At 39.7% G+C, this 27,794-nt stretch overlaps 1 protein-coding gene across 1 annotated transcript in view; it reads right to left on the minus strand.

The window, feature by feature from the left end:
• Positions 1–7,577: 7,577 nt before the first annotated feature.
• TMEM178A (transmembrane protein 178A) overlaps positions 7,578–27,794 on the minus strand; it is a 76,625-nt gene continuing 56,408 nt past the window's right edge. Inside the window, exons 2-4 of the mRNA XM_072635803.1 lie at positions 22,142–22,255; positions 19,226–19,363; positions 7,578–8,603 (exon numbers count right to left, since the gene is read on the minus strand). Coding sequence (XP_072491904.1) covers positions 8,362–8,603; positions 19,226–19,363; positions 22,142–22,255 — 494 coding nt within the window. The 3' untranslated portion in view covers positions 7,578–8,361. The remainder of the gene's footprint in view (positions 8,604–19,225; positions 19,364–22,141; positions 22,256–27,794) is intronic.

Consider the following 27,794-nt stretch of genomic DNA (forward strand, 5'->3'; position numbering starts at 1 on the left):
AACAAATAATAAAAACAATGCCATCTTTTCTGTAACAAGCCTCCTCCTCAGTATCATCCCCACCCTCTCTTTTGTATCTCAAGTATCACCTATCTAGGTATTGAAAGGCTATTTTATGGAGAATTCACACGGGGCAGGCAATCACATAGTGATCAGAAAAAGTCATACAAAGACACTCTCAAGGTCTCTCTCAAGAACTTTGAATTTGACTGTGTAATATGGGAGACACTGGCACAGGACCACTCAGCATGGCATGCCCACATCAAAAAGGGTGCTGTGCTCTTTGAGCAAAGCAGAATTGAGACAACACAAAGTAAACATAGGATGTGCAGATTTGGAGTATCTGCCCCAAATATTCACATGGACTATCTATGCCCAATCTGTGGTAGAACATTCCAAGCTCATATTAGTCTTATCAGTCACAATTGGACACACTGAAACTTCACTTTATCATGGTGATGTCATTTTGGTCTTCTTTGAAAACGAAGGACAACAACCAAACCATACCATATCATACCATACCATACCATACCATACCATACCATACCATACCATACCATACCAACCAGCTAACTAGGCTTCACACCATCCCAATGTGACAAAGGTAGAAAAGAATTTGTTTTGCCCTTTAGGCAAGTGTTCTGTGGCAGAGGTCTGACTGAGACTGTAGTCTATCATAAACACCTTTCCCAAGGTCTGACACACCGTCATTCAGCCCATAGGGGAACTTTTTGTCAGGGTTAATAAAGATATTGAATCCTCAGACAAACTGGAGTTTCCTTATTGTATAATCTTCACTATTCATGCCTAGAGACCCTATCCTGTGATCTTTCTGCAGCTAAGACTTTGGGTTGGGAAGTATAAGATGATTTTACAAAACCAATTCTGTGCCTACTTCTGGGGAAACTGTGGGTGAGTCACTTCTGTTGCCTAAGCCTCAGCTGCCTCATTTGTAAAATGAGAGAGCTGTACTGGATGACTTCTGAGGGTCCTTCCAGCTACAAATCCTATGATGTTGCGGCTGCTTTCTGAGGTTCCATGTTATTAAATATTTGCACATTAAGCAAAACTCTCCTAGGTCACATGCATGGCCTAAAATTATTGTCTGGGAAATCAGACAAACTGGATCTCAGATTCTGATGTGATTCACTGTATAATCTTAAAGCAAAGACTTGAAGATGGGTTAGCCAGTCAGTTCATCTCTGCCTTGACAATCCATAGGGGAAGTCGATGACCATGCAGATCATCAGGTCGTAATCCATATCTATTGTCCATATCTAATGTCAAAGAGCTTGATGCAAACAGATACTCTATTCAGTGGTCTGTGAATTTCATGTACAAGTTTTCCTAAGAGGGACATCTTGAAGACTCCAGTGAAGGACTTCCAGGAGCTGTGAATTACTGTCATCCCCTATTCCTGTATGTACTGTATGTGCTTGAGGGAAAGCATATACAGAATGCTTCTACCAATTGTTTCTTATTCTACCACCTCAGTAAATACCCTTTCTGAAAACCAATTCAGGCTACCTTTTCTGAGCCTGTTTGCCCCTCATCAAAGTCGGGGCTAATAACAGCACAGAGTAATTAGGAGAATTACTTGAGTTATTGTATGTAAAATCTTTACAGCGTTTAAGATGACATCTATTATGATGATACTGATGAGCTACTACTAAAAGGCATGATTTTGAGTTTCTAATGTAGAATTATCAGAAGGTTTTCAAAAAATGGAATTGGATTTCTGTGATTCCAAGAGACATAAAATGAAAGACAGTATCATAGGGCCCCTCTTAATTCCCCCAACTTTTAGTGCTTAGGGAGACTTCTTAATAGCTTTATTTTTTTAATGTATTTTGTACATATGGTTTATGTAGGGGTTGCCTCAATAGGATGTAAGGGACTGTAGAACGTAAGAGTCAGGGACTCTTTCTTTCTTTGTTTCTTCCTTGCTTTTTTCCTTCCTTCCTTCCTTCCTTCCTTCTCTCTCTCTCTCTCTCTCTCTCTCTCTTTCTCTCTCTCTCTCTCTCTCTCTCTCTCTTTCTCTCTCTCTCTCTCTTCCTTCCTCTCTTTCCTTCTCTCTCTTTCTTTCTCTTTCTTTCTTTCTTTCTTTTTCTCTTTCTTTCTCTCATCTCCAGCATTTAGCAAAGAATCTAGCACATAGAAGATAATCAATATTATTGTTTGCTTGATTCATGAGAAAGACAAAGTTTAACAAAGAAAAGATCTTTTTTTCTACTACCCATACAGTTAACTTTCTTTTACACTTTCATTCTTGACAGATCCTTATAAGTAAAATGTATAGTTAATGTATAGGTATACTTTGAAGTCAGACTTGAGAAGTCTCTGAAATTTGGGTCACAGCATTAAAGACACAGGGTCAAACATCTATATTCCCAGCATATAGTGGAATCAAGCAGTTGCCTTGAGCTCAGACCTTTGTGAATGCAGCAAGGAAGGAAATAACAGGCTACTTCCTTTCAGAGAATAGGGCCCCTGGAGAAACACGTATGCAAAAGGACTTTGCAGGCTTTCTGTTAGCTGAAACAAGTGCCTGCAAGAAAGAGATTTCCAAACCATTACTTTCCCAGTCCTCATCAGAGACCTTAAAAAACACATAAAAGGTAGGGATGCAAATTGTGATGCAGAACCATATGGGGGCTAGCACTGTTTAGGATGGAAAATAAATTTCTCAAGTCTTTAGTTCACAGGGCATTACCAGTTATTTCTGGGTTAATTTGAGTTAATGGTCCTTCTAATTATCCTGATGGGGTCAGCTCACAGCATTAATACCCTCTTTCTATTTAATTTTATCACATAATGGTACCTTCCTGTGTGTTTCAGGGAAATCAGTGCTCTCTATTCTGGGCAGTTCCATTGTCCAGTGGAGTTTAGAAGGTCTCCAGATGTTTCCTTATATTCCCTAGTGGCTTCCTTATGTTTTGTAGGCAATGTAAACAGCAGGGAAGGCTCGTAGAAGAGACCTACGTGGTTAGATGGCAATGAGTGACATAGGATTCCCTCTGCAGAAGAAGGTCTTAACCTTTTTTGTTATAGACCTTTTGGGCAGACTCTAGAGAAGCCAATGGACTCCTTCTCAGAATATGTTTTTGAATGCATAAAATAAATCAATTGTGTTGAAATATAGTAATCAAAATATTTTACAAACAAGTTCACAGCCCCCAGGTTAAGATCTGCTGCTCTACAGCATCTCCAGTGTGATAATCTGACAGGCTGTGCTTGAAGACTTCTAGTAAGGAAACCTACTGCTTCCTAAGGCTGCTCATTTCCCTTATAATACTAATTGTTCAGAAGTTCTTCCTGTTATCAAGCCTGAATTTACCTCCTTCTACATCCCAACAAGTGTTCCTAGGTCTGCCCTGTGGGGTCAAGTAGAACAAGTGCAACTCCCATTCTATCCCCTTACAGGGGGCAACAGGGCAGACCTAGAATCAGGAAGACTCATCTTCCCAAGTTCAAATCTAGCCTCAGATACCTATAGCAGTGTGACCCTGGGCAAGTCACTTAACCTTATTTACTTCATCTGTAAAATAAGCTGGAAGGAGTAGAAATAGGGACCTGCTAGAGCTCTACCCACAAACCTCACAAAAAAACCTGTAAAAATGACTCTAAACAAATTCTAGAGTAGAAGAAGCCACAAAATGACAGACTGAAGCAAATTTCCAACCCAAGATAATCTGGAAGATTGACAGGAAGGGTCTATAAGGCTGGGAGCAGAGCACAATTTAGGGTACGCCATGGACAAAGCTGGAGCAGGCTTAGAGGAACAAATTGCTGGTGGCTTCTGCAGTTTCCAGACTTCTCAACCCGCAAATGTTAAAGACAACTTCAAAGGTCAGTATGAAGGGTCTCTCACCTGACTCAGAGGGGAGCATAGTCTGGCCTCAGCCCCACCCCCAGGGTGGTAGCAGCCACTGCTGAAGCAGAAGCTGCTTCTGGAGTCCTCCAATTATCAAAGTTCAAAAGTCAAATAATTGGCTAGGAAAATGAGCAAATGGGGGAAAAGAAACAGACTATAGATTCTTATTTTCTCAGTGAAAAGGTATTTCCTTACATCACTAATGATGAGGAAGATCAAAACACACAATCAGAAGACAACAAAGCCAAAGTTCCTGCATCCAAAGCCTCTAAAAAAATATGAATTGTTCTCAGGCCATGGAAGAGCTCAAAAGGGATTTAGAAAATCAAGAGAATACAAAGGGAAGAGAGATGAAAGTGATATAAGAAAATCATGAAAAACAAGTTAATAGTTTGCTCAAGGAAACCAAAAAAAAATGCTGAAGCAAATAACACCTTTAAAATTAGACTAACCCAAATGGCAAAAGAGGTCCAAAAAGCCAATGAGGAGAAGAATGCCTTAAAAAGCAGAATGGGCCAAATGGAAAAAGGGGTCCAAAAGCTCAATGAAGAAAATAATTCCTTCAAAATTAGAATGGAACAAATGAAGTTAATGATTTTATGAGAAATCAAGAAATCATAAAACAAAACCAAAAGAATGAAAAAATAAAAGGCAATGTAAAATATCTCATTGGAAAAGCCACTGATGGGGAAATGGACCCAGGAGAGATAATTTTAAAAATTATTGAACTACCTGAAAGCCATGATCAAAAAAAAGAACCTGGACATCATTTTTCAAGAAATTTTCAAGAAAAACTGCCCTGATATTCTAGAATCAGAGGATAAAATAGAAATGCAAAGAATTCACTGATCACCTCCTAAGATCCCAAAAAGAAAATGAGTTGGAGAAAGAAATGGAAAATCATTCCAGTATTTCTGCCAAGAAAACCTCAAACAGGGTCACAAAGAGTAGGGCAGAACTGAAATGAATCAATATCAACCACAAAAAAAGAAGGAAATTAAATAGTTGGGGATAACACAGAGAATCCTGTTTAGGAGTCCTTAACTGCATCCCATCTAGCTTCTTCTTACTGTACTTTGATTAGCCATAGTTGCTGTGCCTCCCTCAAGGATACAGTGTCTTAGATACTCTACATTCCCCTATCCTTGCATTTATTTATGAATGGTAAAGAAATAGAAGGGAGTAGTACTTCCTATGGAGTACTCCCTAAACTTGCATTTATTTATAAATGGTAAAGAAATAAAAGGGAGTAGTACTTCCTATGGAGTATTTTTGGCTGCTGAATAGAAAATGAGATTGACAGCTCTAATCTGTTGTCAGTTTTGACATTGAAAATTGAAAGAAAAAGAAAAACAAGACCCTTGTGCAATTCAGGGAGAAAAAATAAAACGTTGAAGGCGAGAGTGAGAGATGATTCTTGCCAAAAAGTTTTACCCAGAAAATGTTGACTATAATGCTGTGTGATCCTTTTAATCTTCATTCATAATGGAACCAATAACATAAATCTTCCTAAGAGGGATGTAAGTTCTCTCATGTCCTCTTGACCAGCTGTCTGGTTTTGGCATGCATCTGGATCATGTTTCTATGACAGCAGATGGAAAGCAGGTGACCTTGAGGGGATGGCTATTCATTTCACAACTCACTTTGGCTGGGAAAGCTATTATGACTTGGACTTTGCCAGTAATCACTTCAGTTCTGAGTGTATGACCTTGGCATTTGTGTGTGTCTTTCTTAGTGCATGAACCTCTGAACCTTCTGCTCTCTCACTTGCTGAAGGCAGCCATCACAAAGGGCTACCTGACCCTGACTCAAATGACTCCAGAGTTGGACCAAGTTTAAACCAGTTGGAGCCAGTCCTGTGATACCTCTGGAAATTCCCTTTTTCCCCCTGGAACCCCTTCTTCTGACCAGATGTCACTACACTCAGAATTTCCCCAGACATCTCTGTGGATTTTTGATTGCTATGCAAAACTATTTATGTAACAGCTTTGAAAGATTGTTCCTTCCATGAGATTTGCTCCCTGTTGAAGCATACTTAGACCCTACTCCCTCTGCCTCTTCCAGGGCACTCCAGTATTTATGTGATGCGTGGTGTCCCAAACTGTAATTCCCTTGTCTCAATTAAAGGCTCTCATTATTGTATAGTTCTCTTTATTTTAGGTTGGGTTTTTTTTTTTTTTGTCATTACATCCTCAAACTATCTGAACAGTGGGTATCATGTAAACATCAGACATTAGGCAGTATCACAGGGCTTCTTTTTCAACAGATCCTCCAGGATTGCTGTAGGTGATTCAACAATACTCTATGCCATTTTGTACAGCTAACCAAGCCTTGGCAACAAGGTGGCATAATGGTGGGCCTGGAGCTAAGAAGACTTGAGTTCAAATCCATCCTCAAGCTAGTTGTGTGACCCTGGACACTTCACCTCTGCTTGCTTCAACTTCCTCAACTGCGAAGACCTAAGGAAATAATAATTGTAAAGTACTCAGCCCAATGCCTGGCATATATAAATGTCAGCTATAATAATAATAGTTATCATATAGTCCTTTAAGGTTTGCAAAGTACTTTACAAATATTATATCATTTGATCCTCACAACAATCCTAGGAGGTAGGTGCTGTTATCACCCCTGTTTTACAGAGGCAGACAGAGACTTGTCCAAGATCATACAGCTAGGAGGTATCTAAGGCAACATTTGAACTCTGGTCTTCCTGACTCCAGAGCCAATGCTCTACCCATTGCATCACCAAGCTGCAAAGAAGCAGAATAAGGAACTGTCCTTGGATTGAGGGAGGTCTGAATTCAAATCCTTCCTCTGACACACATACTAGCTATGGACAGATCATCTAGATTTTCAGAACTCTGGGCAACTCTCCTAAGACTGTGAGTTGCAGGAAGAGTGTTCTTCTTCATTGATAAGAGGAATTTACTCACCCTAAAGTTTCCCAATTAAATCCAAGATCCAGTCCCTATCCTAGTTCCTGCTCCTAAAAGGGTATTATATATAAGCGCAGAGTGTTGGACTTAAAAGAGTCAGGGAGACTCAAATTCAAATCCAGCCGCAAACACTAGCTGAGTGATCATGGGACAGTCTCTTAACCTCACTTTCCCTATCAGTCAAATGGGGATAAAAATATCTGCATTACCTACCTCATGGAGTTATTGCTATGTGTAAATCCTATGTACAATATGTCTAAATCATATTGAAAATTTTAAAGCACCATGTAAACATTAATAATAAATAATTATTATGTCCTGCAAATTTCAAGAGTCCTTTCCCCTGAGAGGTTTGGTTCTGTTGTTGTTTTGAGAGAGAAGATATAGTAAGGATCAGCTACCATAGTAGAAAGAACACTGGAGGTAGAATTAAAGTTGGAGGACCTGGCTAGAGAGCCTGGGCTTCTGGACTGTTTGGGGAACAATTTGGATGGGTTTGGTGGCTTGGTGTTTATTTGTAATAGAAGACATATGTGTAATTTTTAAAAGGGTAAATGGGAAGTATGACTGCTGTCAGTAACTGGCATGAAGTTTTCTGTGAAGGATGTACATGATTATCCTATTTTAATTAAACAACCTTGACTATGCCCGTTAAAATGAAGCTTGTGAAGGTTTTGCTGATACATCTACATTTGTATCCATTATATAGTTGGGATGCTGTATCACACTATATATAGGAGGCTATCTATAGAAAAATACACACAGACTAACAAGAGGGGAGTCATTTAATACTGAAATCCAGTTAACATAAAGAGACTGAAATTGCATGGCAAGACATGACTTCAAACAATACTGCATAGAGTCACTTACTATCTCTTACATCGTCAATTTTTTTTTTCATACATCATTTTGGGTCCAGTAAAAAGACATAGAAGGGACTTCAATAAAAGCCAACCGAGCAAGAATCTTCCCTAGACAAAGAATATCCACAAAGAATACATAGATATTTGGTGATGACACAAGACACCATCAGGACAGTCAGCTTTGATTTCGGGAGATGCTGCATTAAAACTTAGCAAGCATACAGTAAATGATTGCAAAGCAGGTTTGCTTTGCTAAGAATCATTTTCAAATAGAAATCACTCCCTTGGGCAATGGCTATGTACAAACTTTCTGAAACAAACGCAAATCATTCGCTTTTTCTCCCCCCAAGAGGTTTTCCCCCCTTTATTGGCCCAAGGAATGTTCCACGGGTGCTGTCCCCATGAGACACATCCAAATGTTACAGAAAACTGCATACATGATTCTTTAAAGCACTTGATTCCACAGTATTCATGTCCTTAGAATAACTGTGGGCTTTCTCTTTGATGCCAGTCACCCAGGCAGGCCAGTAGCATCTCTCTCTTGCCTCCCTCTTGGCTGGCAGAAGACATGCTGGAATGTAAAGGATCCTTTGTGCTTGGATTCCATACTTGAGCTTCAACTTAACTCCCTTCAGAAGTCCTCCGAGCCAAAAACAGGCTGGTGACCGTGGAATTTGCATGGAAACAGTCAGACCGTGGAGTCCCTGGAAGACTTTAGGTGTGCAATCTTGGTCCGGCTAACAAATGGGTAGGCAGTGCAAAGACCTCCAGCTGCCACAATAAAGCCCAAACTGCACCAAGCACAAAACATAGACCAGCTATAGCCATGGTCCACATCATCAGGCAAGCTATAAATTAATTTCGGGAGCCGGTTCAAATCATAGGAGATACTGGCAGCATAAGTACACAGAGAAATAGTGCAAAATATCCCTAAAAAAAACCCAAACAGAACACAGAGTTAAAGTCTCATCTGCTGGCAGGTCAATCTGGATTTGGTTGCATTCATGTCAACCATGACTCACGTGGTTTGGGGAAAATCACAACTGGCCAGGCCTCATCTCTAAAGATAAGAGACTAGATTGTCACAGTGGAAAGAGAGCTAGATTTGGAGTCCAGAAGATTTGGGGTCCCAGTCCTCTCTCTGACACTAGTTGTGTGATGTTGGGCACTTCATTTCAACTCACTTTGCCTCAGTTTCCTCATCTGTAAAATGGAGATGCAAGTGCTACTTATGGTACTTACCTCCTCCCAAAATTGTTGTGACTTATATGAGATAATGTATATAAAATCCTTGACCAAGTCTAAACCGATACATAAACTCCAGTTCTTATTATTACTAGTAATAATTAGATAAAATTTAAGGTGGCTTCTTGCTCCAGAGTTTTAGGATTTTGTGATAACAGGGTAACAATTGTAACTTTAGTGGAAGAGACATGATATCTTTCTTAGGAGGCAACAGGAGTGAGCCTTCAAATCCTGCTTTAGATACTTATAAGTTGTGTGACCTTGAACAAAAACACTTACCACTCTTGACTTCAGTTGCTTCACTGAGATAATACTAACACCCATTTCCCAGGGTTGTTAGAAGATCAAATGAAACAATACATGCAAAGCGCTTTCCATACCTTAAAGTGACATATAAACACTAATAATTGCTACTGTATTATTTTTAAGTAGCATTCAAACTATATTATGGGTACCCTTAATGGTTCTTACTTATCTAGATAACATTCTGCTTCCTGTAGCTCAAGTTTCAAAAGAATTTCCATAGCTATTTGCATCATTGAATAATTATTTTAATCCGTTCATTTTTCCCAGGGACTTGGAGGAGTTGAAAGATGGCTGCAATAAGAGATTATATTTTTGAACCCATTCAGAATGCCAACAAATTAAGAGGCATAATCAGAATGGCCACAGTCCAAATTAAACCCATTGGCTTTTAGCATCCATTTTCTACCAACACATACATTTGTAATTATCTCAAACAGCCTGGCCATTAAAAATCAGGTCTGGGATAAAATGGTGAGCCCCAATGCTCAGAGGCTAAACAACTAGCTGAGAGCTAAAGATTTGAGCAACTGTAACTATGCCCCAGTGACGTGAATGTTTCCATTACATAGCAATGACCTTCTGAGGATTCTCACTTTTGATTGGCATAGGATGACAATGAGGCCCAGGTGCTTAACTAAAAAAGAAAGTGCCAGAGGGAGGAAGGAGGTCAAGGAAACCCAACATGGCCCATTAGACTGCACATCAGAATTCCCGGATTCCATTCCTTGTTTTTCCACTGACTATAGGACTCTCAGAAAGCCAGGCCTCCTCACGATTGCATTTTGTTGGTTTGTTGTTGTTTTGTTTAATGCAGGTGTGTGATAAAGGTGTCATCCCTTGGAGAATTGCTTTGGGCTCCTTAAGGATATACCATTACTAAAAAAGATAGCGAGAAGGACTTGGAAACTGGGAGGAGAAGGTGTAAGGTGAAGGAGTCTCATTATTTGAGAGGGTCAGGGATCAGAGCAATCTTCAGAAGAGCTCAGAGAAGCTAGCAATTTTAAGGGAATTTTCAAAAAAATCATTAAAGATGATCTGTTAAGTGCTGACTCATATTCCCCATCAAACTAAGTTATCACACATTCCTAGGGCACCTTTTCCCCCAACGCACATGTAGAAAAATATAAGATCTAAAATGTTTAAAAGCAGTGCTGAGATCCTTTGATATTTTCTGTCCTTTTTGGGGGTGGAAGGCAGAGGAAGACAGTTACCAAAGCATTAGTTTCCTCCTTCTTATCCTAGACTATAAAAATAAACATGTTACTTTGAGCAACTCAGGGAAGGGAAAAATCAGGATTGAAATATTTTTCTTAAGGAAATATCTTCAAAAAGGAATTTTCCTTTTCTTTCTTTTAAACACTGTGAAAAGCATTCTTATTCCTATATGACCATTTAAACTAAGCCAAAACACAGCACTGTATGTTTACAAGGACCTTTTAATGAATGCTGGTAATGGAACAATACAGTAGTTTGAAAAATTGATCTCCAGGGTATTAACAAGTAGGATACAATAAAGCTATGACCTGTTCAAGGAAAAGAACTGTTCTTTGTAGTCAATTATATGCAGAAGAATAAACAAAAACATTTCACAATCACAAAAATATAATATTTTCAAAGCTTATATTAGACCTTTAAGCTTCTTCTGGAAACCGAGGCTTGGGAAAGGACATTTCTCAAAATTTAGCATGTGTTTTTTCAGCTAAATTAGAAATGTTATATTGTATTTCAGAGACAATGGAACACTGTGGTTCCATTTCTTTAAAATATAATAATAGTTAGCATTTAAATAACGCTTTAAGATTTGCAAAATCATTTACATGCATTTTCTCACTTGGATGTCATAGAACTACTTTATATAAATTGTTTTGGAGGCAAGTAGGTGGCTCAGTAAATAGAGTGCTGGGCCTGGAGTCAGGAAGATCTGAGTCCAAATCTGATCTGACACTTATTAGCTGCATGACCTTGGGCAAGTCACTTTATATCTATTTGCTTTAATCCACAGAAGTAAATGACAAACCCCTCCTGTATCTTTGCCAAGAAAAGACCAGACAGGGTTACAAAAAGTCAGACATGACTAAACAACAAACTGTTTTAGAGTTCAATCACGTCATTTATCTATTTATATGTCTTGCCTCCTAGATGCCTTTTCCTTCCTTATTCCTCCCATTAAAATGTAAGCTCTTGAGGGCAGGGACTGACTTTCCTTCTGCTTGGATTTGTATTTTTAAAGCTTAGCACAGTGTCTGGAACACAAAAAACACTTAATAAATGCTTGTTGATTTGGTTTGCCATCAAGTAGAGGCCAACAGCGCCCATCTACAAACAGAGCCCTTCCCCTGCATCCCCTTCCTTCTAACAATACAAATTCTACTCATATTTTGTGATCCAGCTCAAATTCATCCTCATTAAAGGAGGAAGAAAAAGAGGTAGCATTTACATGATGATTTAGGTTTTGCAAAACACATTACAAATATTATCTCACTTTATCCTCACAACATCTCTGAGGTAGGTGCTATTATTATCCCCATCTTACAGAAGAGGAAACTGACATTAACAGAGGTTTATGTATTGCCCAAGGTCGTATAAGAGGGAACTGAGGTCAGATTTGAACTCTGTTCATCCTGATGTAGGTCCTCTTCATTACACCGTGTAGCTTGGTACATTGCAAAGGAAATCCTGTATCTGGTATGTGCTGGCCACCAGGGTCTCTTTCAACTTCTAAATTCAATGATTCTGTGAAATGTTCAGTATTTAGTATAGCTATCATATTAATTTCAGATGGGTCTAATTTATGATACAGTCACATTTACATTTTTGCATTGTACTTTTATGAACACTTTATAACACTCTCAGGGGCCCCAGAATAATTCACTGTTTACAGTAAATTTCTGACTATTTTATAAGACCTAAATTTATTTTATTATTTAACTACTATAAAATCTGTGCTGTTTCTTTCTTTTATGATATACTGTGGGTTATAGCTTTGATTTCACAGAATCACTGCATCATTTATTTGACACTGAGTCACAGGTCAGAAACATAACCCTCAGTAATAACATTTTGTGTATGGGGAAGGATGACCCACTCCTAGAAATACCTTATGGCAAAGAGGGAGGACTGCCTGTCCTCACCTGTGTCCCCATACAGTTCCTTGCCTAATCTTTCTTCTTTTGCTCCAGTCTCTGACAAGCAGATAGCCTTTCTCTTTGTCAACATGAATCTCTCTAGTTGTGCCCTTTCTTCTGTATTATTCACCAATTTACCCTCCCTTGCTCACTTCCCCCCACCCCTTTGTTGCTCATCTTCAGTCTTTCCCTATCCAGAGGCTCCTTTCCTGCTGCCTATAAACATGTCCAGGTTTTCCCTGTCCTTAAAAAAAACACCCTTCATCTGACCATAGTTTGACCTCAAGTTACCATCCTCTATCTCTCCTCTGTTTCACAGCCAAATCCTTGGAAAAAGCCAGCCATTTATGCTTATGGTCTCCATTTCCTTTCTTCTCATTGTTTTCAACCTGCTCTAATGTGCCATGAACCCCATCACTCAACTGCAACTGCTCTCTCCAAGGTTACTAATGATCTCTTAATTGCTCCATCTGATGGTCTTTTCTCAGACTTCATCCTTCTTGACCTCTCTACAGCTCTGGACACAACTGACCACCTCCCTCCTCTGGATGCCCTTTCCTCCCTGGGTCTTTGTGACACCACTCCCTCCTGGCTGTTCTCCTATCTGTCTGACTGCTCTTTTGCTGGAAATTTGTCTGTAGGACAAATTTTTCTCTAGAATTTACATTGCTTCCCTTTTTTTGTTTTGATTTCTTGCACCCAGCATGGTGCCTGACAGATAGCAGATACTTAATAAAAGCTTGTTGATTGATTGATGGGTATATCCCAAGGTTCTGCACAGGGTCGCCTTTTCTTCTCTCTCTGAATTCCCCTGGAGTGATCTCAATAGAGCCCATGGGTTCAAAGATCATTTTGATACATGACTCCCAACTCTACATATTCAGAGTTCATCTCTGTCCTGAGCATTTGTCCCACATCACCAGCTTCTTAATTGGATAGCTTCATCTAGCTATCTTAGAGGTATCCCAAGTGCGACCATATCCAACACAGAAATAATGATCTTCCCCTCCAGATCTACGTGTCTTCCTTCCTTCCCTCTTTCCATCAAGGACACCACCCTCTTGCAACCTGAATCATCACAGCTCTTCCACCTCATTCAGTGGCCAAGTCCTATTGATTCAAGCCACATTACCTCTTATATCCTTTCCCTCTCCACTCAAATTGCCCCCAGCCTAATTTAGGATCTTCTCACCTCTCACCTGGTCTTTTGCCATGACCTCCTAACATTCTCCTTACATTCTACCTCTCCCACCTTGATTGTGTCCTTCCCACAGCTGCCAGTGTAAATATTGCAAGGGCAGTGACCAGCTCACTCTTCTGCCCAAGAAAATTCAGTAAAACTGCAAAAAATGCAAATTCTTATTGTTGACATTTAAAACCATTCACAGTCAAACCCCAGTCTTTTTTTCAGACTGATTTCTAGTCTTCCTCCCCCTCTAGGTTATGATCAAACTGGCATGTTTGCTCTTCCTGGTGTACTACATTTCATCTTCTGCCTCTGAGGTTCTGTAGAGGAAGTACCCCCCAGGCCTGAATGGCCCTGCCCTCCCTTCTCCCACTTCATGGAATCTCTAAAGCCCTTTTAACCTGAGCTGGCATCTGCTGCCAGAGACCTTTTCTGATGTTGCTAATGGCTAATGCCCTTCTGGCACAATGAATAGAATGCCAGGTCATGAGTCAGAAAAACTCGAGTTCAAATGTGGCCCCAGACACTTCCTAGCTATGTGACTCTGGGCAAATCACATAATCACTGCCTGCCTCAGTTTCCTCAACTGCAAAATGAGGATAATAATAGAACCTATCTCCTAGGGTGGTTGTGAGGATCAAATGAGATGATATTTGTAAGGCATTTTATATAGTGTCTAGCAGAAGGAAGGAAGGAAGGAAGGAAGGAAGGAAGGAAGGAAGGAAGGAAGGAAGGAAGGGAGGGAGGGAGGATGGAAGAAAAATTTAAATTGCTTCTCTATTCTCTTCACCCCCCAAAAAAATTGTGTATATTTGTTATAATTTATATGTGTATGTGTTATTTTCCCCAGTAAGTTCCTTGTGAGTAGGGATGAAATTTCCTTTGTACCTCTGGAATCTATCACAGTAACATGCATTAGGAGCTAAATAAGCACTTGGTTAATGTATGCATGCATACATGAACGAATGCATTAGACTAGGGCATGTTTTTATACTAATGACTTACTGTCATAATAATTTCCTAGCAAGATGTTACAGGTGATATTTTTAAATACTATAGATTCTGCTACCTGCAGATAGATGGGAGAGAGGAATTCTATCAGATATTAATTAGTTTCCCTCCCTTTCCCCTCTCTTGGTCTCTCTGACCATTACTGGCCAGGGTCTTAGTAGCCCAGCTGAGTTTCCTCACTGTACCCCTCCAAAGTGGCCACGAAAGTTTGGACATCCTGCTAGGAAGGGAAAAGGAATCTAAGTCTGGTCAATGGGAATCCTCACTGGGTGTGAAATGGGCAGGAAGAGGACAGCCTGGGGAATGTTCCCAAGTGTACACAGACACTCTGCAGACTCCACATGTGAATAATTAAGAGCTGTCTGTAAAAAATAAGATAGAAGAATAAAAATCTGACACATAAAAAAAACCTTTCCATTTTAACATAGCATACTGACAGAACACTGATGTTCTTCCACTGAAGACTCTGCTAATAAACAGATACAGGATGAAAATCGAGACCCTCTATCTAAAAGCAGCTAAGTTTAGCATTCATGATTTGTGGGTGTCAGGCTGACTTGGGCTGCTGGTGACATTCCTTTACTTAACTTTTCTGCTTGAGGCAAGTGGATCTCCCTATCCCCTCCCCCCACTTCTCTCATATTTTCCATTACTAAATGTGTATAGAAAACATTAAATACATACCCTAAATGTATTGGATGTATATATTATTTTCTCCCATGGGAGGAATTATCTCAGTAAGTCAAGTTTTGAAAGTGGGTCTTAGGGATCAGATTCTGAGAAGGAAAGGATCCAGCCAGGCAGTAGAAAATCTCACCTGGGGTAAAGTGGGTGACCACAGAAGAGGAGGGCTCAACATGTGGAAGAACAATAACCCATATCTATTGGGTTTGTCAAACTATGTATGGAAATGAATGAATGAATGAACATTTTATTAAGTTCTTGCTGTATGCCAGGCACTGTTCTAAATGCCTAGAATACAAACACAAGCAAGCTAGACATTCCCTGCCTTCAAGGCATTTACATATTTTGGTGGGGAGGAGGGTAGAGAAAACTATAAAGGGGTACCAGAAGAAGGGGTACCATTTGGGTAATGTATTGCATCATGACTCGAAAATGCCTGGGAGGGAGTGTGCTAGCCTGGGTTCAAATATAATAAATTCAGAGCCTAGGGTCCATGGGGGGCAAACTGAGATCCAATGGGAGGGGGTTGAGGAAGATGTATAGAGTGCAGGAGGATTAATTTGCAAATGAGCAGCAAGTTTGAAAAGGACTGGAAAACCGTAGTGGGCTGGTTCCTGGGAAAATAAAACGAAAACTCACCAATCAGAGCCCAAGGACCCCAAGTGCAAAGTCTAAGTTCTGATGAGAGGGAAAGAGAATTGTCAAAATGAAAATTACATCCTCTCAAAAAAAAAGGGTTCCTGGACCTCTTTTGCTGCTAGTCGCAATCTTAAGAAATTAGAATTAAAAGCAGAGGAGGAAAGTGAAGGATACTGACCTGGCCCATCCTAACACTCAACTACACATCTGGTTTCTGAGTTTTGCTGTTTCCAACCAACTTTTATTTAAAACTAAATCAATATGCCCTACTTTCTCCTGAGATACTCAGAACTCCTGGTTTCTATGGTGTTTTAGATGATTTTACTGTTGCCAAAGGTTTTAGATTATCCATTCATTAGCCACATTAAAAGATATATTTTAAATGTACTATCGTGGGTGGTGATTGCCAGCACCCTAATTTCTCTGATTCTTGTCTGTCCACTTCCTGACAAACATATGTAGTGGCTTCATCCAGTAAGATTTCAGATTCTCTCTCTCTTTTTTGAGTTAACGTAGAGAGGATGGTCCATGAAATAGGGAAAAGGACTAGCTTTAGTTAGAAGTCCTGGGTTCAAAATCTTGCCCCTGAAATGGCTTCTGTGATTTTTCTTCAAGTCACATCTTCCTAGGAAGTCGGTTTTCTCATCTTTAAAATAAGAGGACTTGGTTAGATGAGTTAAATAATCCTTTCTAGATCTATATCTATAATCCTACCTAAGAGGAAAATTGGATATAATAATAGCTAGTATTTATACAGTACTTTAAGATGTGCAAAGCATTCACATAAGCTATCTAAATTGCTCCTCACAACAACCCGAGATGTAGGTACTATTATAATTCCCATTTTACAGATGCGAAAATTGATGCTTTCCTTTTTCATTGCATTTAAGAACAACAGGAGCACAGAATTCCTTTGGATCTGGGTTACTGAAGTTTCCAATTCCTCCTAAACAATGGATTTGAAGTGAATATCCTGAGAAGTAGCCTGCTTGACAGATTCCATATTCTCCCCCCCAGCCCAACCCTGGAAGCTAGAACGCTAGCTTCCTTATACTTCCCCCTTTGTTATCAATGTATTTCAGCACCGATCTGGGGAACAAAACAAAGCTGGAACCCCCTATTTTGAGCTCATGATACCATTAGGTTTAGCTTTCTTCCTTATTCTTCATTCCAACTTACCTGCTCTGCATTCCAACCCCATTATCTGGCAATTTAGAAAATACTTTCATTTTACTGGTCCTGTAGATAACAGACAATCTCCCATTGGTATCATATTGGCTCTTTGTTTCAAATGGCATATAAAGTTGAAGCCCTGAGGGTCTAGGGGGTCTTTTGATGAGATGGTAGGTATTGTCCCTTCACCCTGAGTGCTACCTATTGTAGCTACTCACCGAAACTATCCCTATTAACAGCTGTTTTCCTCCTTTCCTTGTGAAGTTGGTTCAAGCTATTTCTGCGTTGGGTGACACTTTTCATGTGAACTCCCTGGTGCTTCAGAGAGCCTGCCTACTGTAGTACCATTCTAGATGGTTATGAAGGTTTACTAAATACTACTTTGGATGCAGCACCAGTCCAATGACAGAAGAGCCACTTCTGTGTTAGCCATGGCTACTGTCAGACCTCAAGATCTGAAACAGCGCAGGGACAGATTAGCTCCTGGCCTGGGGCAGCCAAGGGTGACCAAGCAGCTTGTAGCTAGGAAAGCATCTGGGTTACTCCTTAACTAAAGGCTTGTTATTAAATATCCTAGGGGTTCTATAGCACACTACAAACCACGTGAGAAATTCCATTCCCTGGTTTTGTTTGGTGGAAAATATGCACACATGTACACACACTCATATACACACACAGACACACACGAACTCTCTCACACACACACGTGCACATACACTATAGTAGGAGCAGCTTAAATAATGGAACTCTAGAGAAGTTGAAATAAGCTTATTCTAAATGATTACATGTCTGTGGCAAATGTAATTAAGTTCTGATGTTGGGTATATTTTATGGAACTATTAATTGACCTAACTACTAAAAGTGCTTCATTAATGAATCAATAATTACATAAAAGGCTGTAAAGGAAAGCGTAATATCCCTCACTAACGTCAGGCCAGAACATTTTGGTCACCTAGCAAAGGTAGGAGCCGACGCAGATGACAATGATTTTTATTTTCATGTGGCCTGTACAAGTGGGGAGGAGTCTGGAGTAGAGAAGCAGTTGAGCTAGCCAAAGCCTTCTCCTTTCATGCCAAACTGCCTTCCTTACATTTGCCAAAGAAGATGAATTTCTCCTCCCTGTAATATAAGACAAGGAACTAGAAAGAGGTCGTCTAAAATCCAGAGGGATCCAGATAGATGTGAGAATTCCCTGGATTCTACAGCAATTAACTCCATGTTCTCTGCCTTTATGACAATCTGATTTAATCTCAAAACTCATATACTGCTGTATCAGTGGGGAAAACATGCCCAAGGAGAATCTGTCGTTTGATATTATTCATTCTAATGCCTCTGTACAAAATGCAGATAACTGAGGGTTAATTCTACATCTCAATAGTATTCTCTGTATTCAAGTATAAGAATAATTGTGTCCTATGATAAAAGACAGTAAACATAAAGGGTACTATGGACAGAGCTTAAAATTGGAAGAACTGGGTTCAAGCTCAGACTTGGCCAATTACTAAGTAAGTCATTTAAGATTAATTAATTAAGATTCATTTAATCTTGTCAAGTTTTTGTTCCCTCCCCTAAGGATGAAACCTTCCTTATCTAATGCATAGAACTATGGTAAGGATCAGGTTGAATAAATTATGTGAAATCCCTTAAATTACTGAAAAGTGTCAGACAAAAGTAAAATATTAGTAAGTATTTTAACTCCAAAATGCATTATTGTGTATACAGAATGATGATGATAATAACTCACACACAGTAGGACATGGACTTTGAATGCATTTTCCACCAATGAGTGTGACCTGTGCAGCTCTGGCTAGTCTCTGCCTTAGTGACCCTTTATGACCAAAGGCACATATTTGTAAAAGTTCAGGATAGGGCTAGGGTATCATCTGTGGGAATGGATCAGAACAATCCAAACACCTTACATTCACAGCTTGATTAGCAGCATCTTTTAACCATCCAGTCAAACTAAGCACTCTGGTCATAAAGAAAAAGAATAGGGTTTATTTTTCTGGTCTTTTGTTTTTCTTTGCTTGATGGCAGACATCTCTTACTAATTTTTAATTCAACAGCCATATTTGGAAAACCCCAAAACAAAGTTGTTACTTAGACAGTGACTGCTGGAGGAGTCAAGAGGAATCTATGGTTTACCTTTCACAGGTTGGGGAGAGAGGACATTTTCACCATACCTGTCATAAGGAAGAGCAGTCCTGCAACATGCTGGGTAAGACTTTCCTCCCAAAAGAAACTGACAGTGGCCACGATGCAGCCACAGAGGAGCACAGCTGCAGCCATTCCCAGGAAACCTGCTGTGATCCTTCGTAAGTCTGGTGCCAGAAGCGAAAGAGAACAGAGTTGTTAATGCAACTGTGGAACTACAGGAACAAAATAAGAAAGAGCTTAATATGAATATTGAAGGTGGTTATATCACTGACTCCCTAGGGAATGATTTTGGGATTTGTAGGCCCTGGGGCAAGGGAAAGTTGGGAAGCCCCTGTTCTGAGTACTTCAAAAGAATGGAAGAAGGGAAATAGACCAGCATACAGATGAGAGTAGATGGTGGAGGTGTGCCCACCAGCTCTCCTGACTACACACACCATTTTGATGTCATTTTTCATCCTTCCTTCTCGAAGAGGACCAATGACTTCGGGGAAGGTGATGTCTTGACTTGCAAGTGAATTGTATTTAAGTAAGCCAAGGGTGTGCAAAGTTACCACCTTTGTTCTCTCTTATGGAGCCATATCGGTTTAGTGGCAAGACAGAGATCCAGACAACTAGAGATGGCTCTGGATGCATAGGTCAAGACAGAAAAGGACTCATCCCAAGGAAAGCTGGGCTTGTAGGAAGAGTGGGTTAATCTGCAAAGTTCTTCAATCCAAACTTGTGATTTATTGGAACAGGAACTCCCAGTGAGTAAATTCTAGCAACGTAGACTGGCAAGTATTTTGCACTTTATAACCTTAGAGAGTTGCCTACCAGAATAGCAAATATAGACAGAGTGAATGCATTTCAGCAATTTTCTACACTAAAAGGTTAACTGACTTACCCAAAGCCACAAAGTCAATAGAAATCAGAGGGAGGTGTCTTGAACCCAGGTCCTTCAGACTCAAGGGTTGACTCCTCTATCTATACTAGGCCATGCTACCTCTCACATCAGGGCTACTAATACAAAAACAGCAATTTATGCTGTAAAGTTGGTCAGCCCTTTCCCAGGTAGCATCCTTTAAGAAGAGAGATTCATTCTTTAAGGAAAGAGCTTTTCTAAAACCTTTTTTCAATAGGAAAAATGTTCTCAATTTACGTGGTTACAGGAAAATACTCTAAGAATGTATACAGCTAAGTGGTCTGATGGATAGAGCTCTGGGCTCTGCACCTGGAGTCAGGATGACCTACCAGGAAGTCAAATCACACACTAGCTGTCTGACCCTGGGCAAATCATGTAAACCTGTTTGCCTCAGTTTCCTCACTTGTAAAATGAGCTGGAAAAAGAAATGGCAAACCACTCCAGTGTCTTTGCCAAGGAAACCCGCCTGTAGGGTCAGATATGACCAAAGAACTGACCAAAAACAGCAACTCCAAGAATGTCACACTGGGCTAAAGGGAAAGATCTCTGAATTAGTAGGTAACTTCCTCATCAGGACCCTGTCTCAGTCTAGCTCTTGCAGAATCATACTTGGTGTCTGCATGATTCAGTGGTAAAATTATCAAGGTAATTCATAAATCTACTCCTAAAGAATTAAGACATGAGAACAACTTAGATAAGTATTCACTTTGGATTTGCTGAGAAAAAATGATTCAAAGTCAGCCATCACAAGGAATTTTCAAGAAGTCTTACTATTAAGAAATAGACCACATTTTATTCTTATTCTGATGACTCCAAATTCTTAATGACTATAGCTTTTAGATACAATATGCATGAATGTAATATTCTGATTTAATCAATTTAACTTAATTTAATCAATATTCTGATTCAAGCTTTGGTTCAGCCCACTGGAGTGGGATGGAAAGAAAACACAAAGCTATTCCTTAGCGCTGTTCTGATGCAGGATTTCCATTTGATTTTTTTTTTATGCAATAACTTTTTCTTTTTTGTATCCTCAGGGTTTAGCACGGTGCATGGCATATAGAGTTTAATAAATGTTTACTAACAAAAACACCAAACCAGACTTGTCCCTGTAGTTGTGTTCATTAGTAAACTGTGGAAGTCTTGTGTTTACTTTAAATATTTTCTTAAAAAGTCATCTAATCTGCTACTGCTACCTGATAGCTGTCATCATGGAGGATTTTCTACCTCATTCAGCTAACTAAGTGTGATGGGATTATTTCTGGTGTTCTAATGTGTTTTCCTGATGAGGAAAAAAGATAATTGCTGCCTTAGAGACATGCAGGTACCTATGCCTCCTCCCCAGAAAATTACTGACATACATTCACAGGGACATTTGAGCAGATGTACAAAGACCTGAGAGAGAGCAGAGATGGGAGGAAAATTGTATAAGCAAAATAAAGAGCATGAGTAACTACTAGGTTAGACTTGGATGACTATTTCTTTTCACTCAATGCCTAAACTTTGGTTTATAGAAACAAAACACCAGCAATGGAATTAGACAGTACCTTATTCTTGGGGACAAGAGTGTTGCTTGCGCTCTCTCTCTCTCTCAACTATTTCCTCTGTCTCCCCTTTCTCTCTCACTCCATTTCTCCCCCCTTACTCACTTTCCTCTCTGTCTCTGTCTCTCTCCTTCTCTCTGTCTATCTATCTATACATATACGTATACATATACATATACATATATATATATATATATATATATATATATATATATATATATACACACACACACACACACACACACACACACACACACACACACACACACACACACATATGCACAGGCTCAACTGGTAAACACTGAATTAGCTTCATCAGCTCCTTACTAGGTGTGATTGAGTCCCAATGACAGACACACTGTACACTATCTCTTAATGCCAACACCTCCTCTGGTGTTGTTTCTAGATGAAATCCAGCTTAGGCTCTGGTAAGAACAAAATCTCACGTAGGAAGTGTCTGCTTCCTCTTGGACACATTCCTTGCTGTAGATACTTACGGAGCAGGTGCCATTCATCTTGTTGGATGGTCTTAGTTAAATTAAAGGGAATGTTTCGCAAACGGATTGGCTGAGAAAAGTGATACTTGATAGCTGTGCATCTCTGGGCAATACCTTGAAGAGAATAAAGTTTATTTTAATAGGCAATTTACTAAAGAAGTAGTGTGAGAAGGAATGACAGATTCAAAAAAGCTGCTGAAGGGAAAAAAAGATTCATTAGTCATCTGTTGGCTATCCTCATTAACAGAGGGATCCCTTTGCTCAGATAATTGAAATAGCAAATAATTTTCTTTAAATCACCATCTACTTCCCTCCCTTCTCCATGTTTCTGTACATAGATATTAAACTGAATTTCCATCAATATCTGAGTACTACATGGAGGAAATGGGCCAAGAGAATACTGTATGGCTGTATAAAGTCAACCCGAAATTTAAAATTTTCCTCAAGCAATCTACAAGAGTATAATTGAGAATAGACTAGCTAAGGCTAGCAATAAAGAATCCAATGCCAATGTGAAATAAATATAAATAAATTTGCATCTGACTTGGAATATCTTGTTTTTAGATAGCATATTTTCAATTTCTAATTTCATTAAATCCTCATAATTTTGGAAGGTAGACTGGACCCATTTCATGAAGAAGGAAATTGAGACTCCCAAAGAGATAAGTGATTTCACCACAGCTAAATCACAAATTACCTCAGTGAAGAAAATTAGGAACAACTTATGTCCAACCCTACTTGAGAGAGATCCATGTGAACCAAGGAACTTGGATCCTAGTTTTCCTAAAGGTTTTCTATAGGGATATACATTCCACACTGAGTTGTGACATTCTGTACTCTAACTCCTTTAATTATTTCCATTTTAAGTTTCCTCATCACTTTAGAGAATTTTTAAATGAATTTTATATGACCATTCTGTTGAAAGGACCATAATAATTTCTAAAAAGAGATAGAACTGGAGATATATCCACTGGATTTAAGACTGGGGCAGGAAAACTGCCTGAGTTCACATCCTGTTTTATTTTAATCCATTTCAACAAGCCATTATTAAGCACCAACTAAATACCAGGTACTGTTGTACTAGGCACTGGGGATACAGAGAGAGAAAGGAAACAGCCCTGCCCTCAGATGATTAAGTTCTACTGAAATAGAGGAGGACTACTTGTAAATACAAAATATGGACAAAGTAATAAGGCTGGGGGGAGGTAGAATGATTGGGAAAATCAGAAAAGGACTGGTAAATCAGAGGCAGCCTGAGCTGAGCCTAGAAATCAGTTCCAAGTTTCAAGAGGTAAAGATAATTAAAGCATTCCAGGCATAGGGAACAACCTGGGCAAAGGCATGGAGGTCAGAGAATTTTCTTTCTTTCTCCCTTTCTTCCTTTTTCTTTTTTTCTTTCTCCTTCCCTCCCTCCCTTTCTCTCTCTCTCTTTCTTCCTTCCTTCCTTTCTCTCTCTCTCTCCCTCCCTCCATTCTTTTTCCTTTCTCACTTTCTTTCTCTCCCTATCTTGCCCAGGCTGGAAATGCAGTGACTACTCATGGATCTACTCCCACTTCTGATTGCCAGAGGAGCTTTTCTCTATTCCATTTCCCACCTGGGCCAGTTTGCCTCTTATTCAACAACCCCCTCTTCCCTCATTCACCCACTTCTGGGGGCTTTCCCTATTAGTGGCAGACTTAGTCTAGACACCAAATTAGCTTTAGCCTCCCACAGCTCAGAATTCCCAAACTCAAGCTCTCTGCTCGTCTCAGCCTCTCTGGTAGCTGGGATTACAGGCGTGCGCCACCATTGCTGGCAGTGGATGCTCTTTCACATCATCCTGCCTCTTTCAATCCTTTCATTACCGCTGGTACAGAAAGAAGACAGACATCTTCTCCAAGGGCCTGGGACTTCATCCGTGTGAGGACTCCACAGACAAAGGTCCGGAGGCACCTTAAATGTGCCCAAAGATTTGATTGCTGGTGTTGCTGTACTATGTCTTCATACACAGAGATTACTCCTTTGACATTAACAGAGCATAGCAGTTCAGTGTAGATGTTGCATATAACCATTTGTAAGAGGAGGAAAGAAGAGAGAGAAAGGGAGACAAGGGGAGGATCAGGACTGTGCCTTTACTTAAAGGTACTTTCTCTGCATCATTTAGAACAATAAATGCTTCTTACTTTGAATTTGGACACACTGCACAGTTGACTGAGCCATGTTACTCTCCTGTTCAAAAATTATTAATGTTTTTTTATTGCCTCTAGGATCAATCAATTTGCAAGAATTTATTAGGCATATATCATATGCCAGACACTGTGTTAAGTGCTGGGAATATCAATACAATAAATGAACCAATCCCTGCTGGCAAGGGGCTTATTCTCTAATGGCAGTTATAACAAGTACATATATGTGTAAGGGTGGGGATTGATAGAGCTATCCTCACTCATTTTAAGGTCAAGATGTAAAGCCCTGATAGCTTAACATGGTGAGAATACTTCTCTATGGAATAAATCAATCACAGGCTTTAGACTACGCAATGTTAATGTAAGGCTAATGGGGGGGGGGGAGGGCGGGGAGCAGAGTTAAAGATCTTCCCCGCTCATTAATAGGCCTCAGACACCTTTTGTTAATTTCTAATGAGGTCCTGGGTCTCTAGGGTCGCGTTCTCTGGCCCTGAAAAGATTATATATACTCCGAGATGAGGTTTTGCTTTGGGGTTTATTTTTTGGAAGAAGATTCGTGTGCCAGATGAGATTCTGGGTAGCTGCTAAGGAGCCCCCCGGCTTTGAAAACTCAGAATTTGCTGCTTCTCTCTCTGGTAATGATGTATGTATTGTCTATGGTCAGACAGTCAGAAGCCCTGTCTGTTGGTCTTTCTGTTTGTAATTTCTTCTTGTACTGTCTGTAGTTTCTATGAAGCTCAGGGTGCTGACATTTTCCCCTGAACTAAGTGAATGATATATGTGCTTGATTAAAGTAGATTGATGACCCCTCAAAAGTTGCTTTCCTTTTAGAAAAGCAGATCTAAGAACATGTACAGCAGGGCCTCCTGTGTATGCCAGGGTCCTTACTGTTACACACTAACAATACAAAAAGTCCCTGATCAACTGGAATTGATCAACTGAATAAACAAGGAGTGTATTCAGATTGACTGAGGAGATTGGTCACCTCCTAAGGGTCTATAGAATATCAAGGAAGTTTTGGGTTCAGAGATTCAAGTCAATGGTGAGGAAAGAACATTCTAGCTAAACTCCTGAGAAAGAAGGGCCCCAGATCTCCTCCCCTACAACCACCTTGACAAGAGGAATTCTTTGAACTTCCACAAATAAACCATCAGAAAAGTTATGCCACATCTATGGAGATCATCCTGAGGGCTCCAACAAAAGAATTCCCAAGCACTGTAAGTGACCTTTGTGATACATGTGTTTTCTAAGCTTGAGCACAATTTTTCTCTGAACTTTATATGTACCTATGGGAGACTGTCACAAATTTTTTTTTTGGTGGGGTAGGGGGAATTGGGGGCATGTTTTATGCTAACTACTCTTCATTAGTATTTGAAATTTGAAAATTCCCTTTTCTAAAACCCATTTGAGTTGAGCTGGCTAGATGATATCAACTGATAATTATAATAGGCAGCACATCTATGGGAGGCTCATGAGCTATAGCATTGGAAACCCACTCCTGCAACTCCTTACTAATATTCTTAAAGCCCTGAGGTGACTCCTGAATCTGACCGATCTGTGTGAATAGGATTTGGAACAGTCCATGCTTGGAATATATACTCCCTTCTCATCTCTTCCTCTCAGAAGCCTTCTTTTCTTTCACAACTCATCTAAGGTACAATGTCTTCTGTGAATCTTTTACTTCTACTCTTAGTTGTTAGTGTTCTCTTCCTACTGATATTTCCTTGTTTGTTAAAATACACACACACACACACACACACACACACACACACACACATATGTAATCCCCAAATAGAATGTGCAGTCCTTGACAGGAAGGACCAGTCCATTCTGTCTTTGTATCCCCAAAGTTAAGCACAATGCTTTATAAATGTAATGCAGCTTTCTATAGCTACCATATATATACATTAAAGGTAATAATAAGAAAAGGACTTATCTCTTGAGTTTATTTTTGTTTGGTGTATTTTCTCCCTCTCATCCATTTGTGTGAAATAACAAGAAATGGGATTTAAAAACTGAGTAGCAAAAAGTCAATCTTTTAAGTTTGTTGCAAGGGTAGCTTCCAAACTGGTATTGCTTGGGTATAGTTTAGGAACTAGAAATTAAACATAAATCCAGAAAGAATGTCTAACCCTAAGTCAAAATGAGCAGAGCTGTGCCTGAAAGAACCCTGATTCTAATGTAACAATATTAAACGGCAGCCACCCAAGAGCAATAGAGAGTAGCATCCAGCAGAGACTACTTATCCCAGCCATATGCCAAGCAGATACCAAGAATTATGCAGAGATTGTTCACCAGACAAGATCAGTGCAATATACTGACAATTATTGGTGAGTATGCAGTATTGGGGACAGCTAGGTGTCACATTAGATAGAATGCCAGACCAGAGGTCAAGAAGATTCATCTTCCTGAGTTCAAATCTGGCCTCAGATACTTTGTAAAAGTAAATGCATCAGTGGAATTCCTATAAGCTATGGTTTTGAGCAGATATGGTTCTACAGAGCATGATGAACCTTGGGTAGCCTTGTCTGGGGAAGACACATATAAGTTATACGGTACCTTGGGAACTCTCTGCAAAGTTGTCACTTAATAAATAATTGTTGAGTTCTAGAGTAGAGATGATAAACATAACTACAACAGCTAAAATGAGGAATAATTTTCTCTGTCTAGGAAATTATGGTCACTTTCATATAATCTTAATCATCCTCTGTTCCTCTCTCATTTCCCTCCCTCACCTCTCCCTTCTACAGAATGGTGTCATCGTGACAAGCAAGGGAAAGAGCAGGGGATAGTTAGGCAGGTAGTGAGCTTTCCTGTGAATACTTCCTGAATCCACAGGGGAGAATGATGTGTGCCAGTGATGAGGTAGGCAATAGGCAGATAACCGAATTGCCTTCCCTTTCTTATCAGGCTGATGATCTAAGTGTCAACAGCTAAGAATACGAAAATAAGAGAGTCATATATTTAGAAAAAGACACCCAGAAGTGCCACACACTTCATCTGGCAATATTCATTTCCTTACCCTACGATGCTCAAGGATTGCAGGGATCTGAGATCCAATGGAGATCTGGCTGCCCATAGGGAGATATCTCACTGAAATGCCTCCAGGCACCAATGTGTTCTGCTCCCACAGAAGATTAGGGTCTCAAGACTGAATTAGTTGGTGAGATAGGAGGGGAGGCAAGAGAAATGCTAGAGTCAGAGCATTACCTTTGGCTCTTTTATTTCCTTATTCTTGAACAGTTGTTTTAGTACCATAACATAATTTCAACAGGAATGAGAGAGGAAAGACTATTAAGTTTGAGTTTCCTACAGTCTATCAATAGGACTGAGAAAAGCAAACGAGACAAAAATATAGACAGGAAAAGAACCAGCTGTTGGTAGAGGTTTACTTAGATCCCTTTACTTGGGGGGAAAGAGAATTTTTAAAAAAGAGAAAAACTAAGAGGTCAATTGAGGAAAGAAATGGCATATCAGGCTGTAGTTAT

This window comes from Notamacropus eugenii, chromosome 1 (assembly GCF_028372415.1).
Source record: "Notamacropus eugenii isolate mMacEug1 chromosome 1, mMacEug1.pri_v2, whole genome shotgun sequence".
Classification (NCBI taxonomy): domain Eukaryota; kingdom Metazoa; phylum Chordata; class Mammalia; order Diprotodontia; family Macropodidae; genus Notamacropus; species Notamacropus eugenii.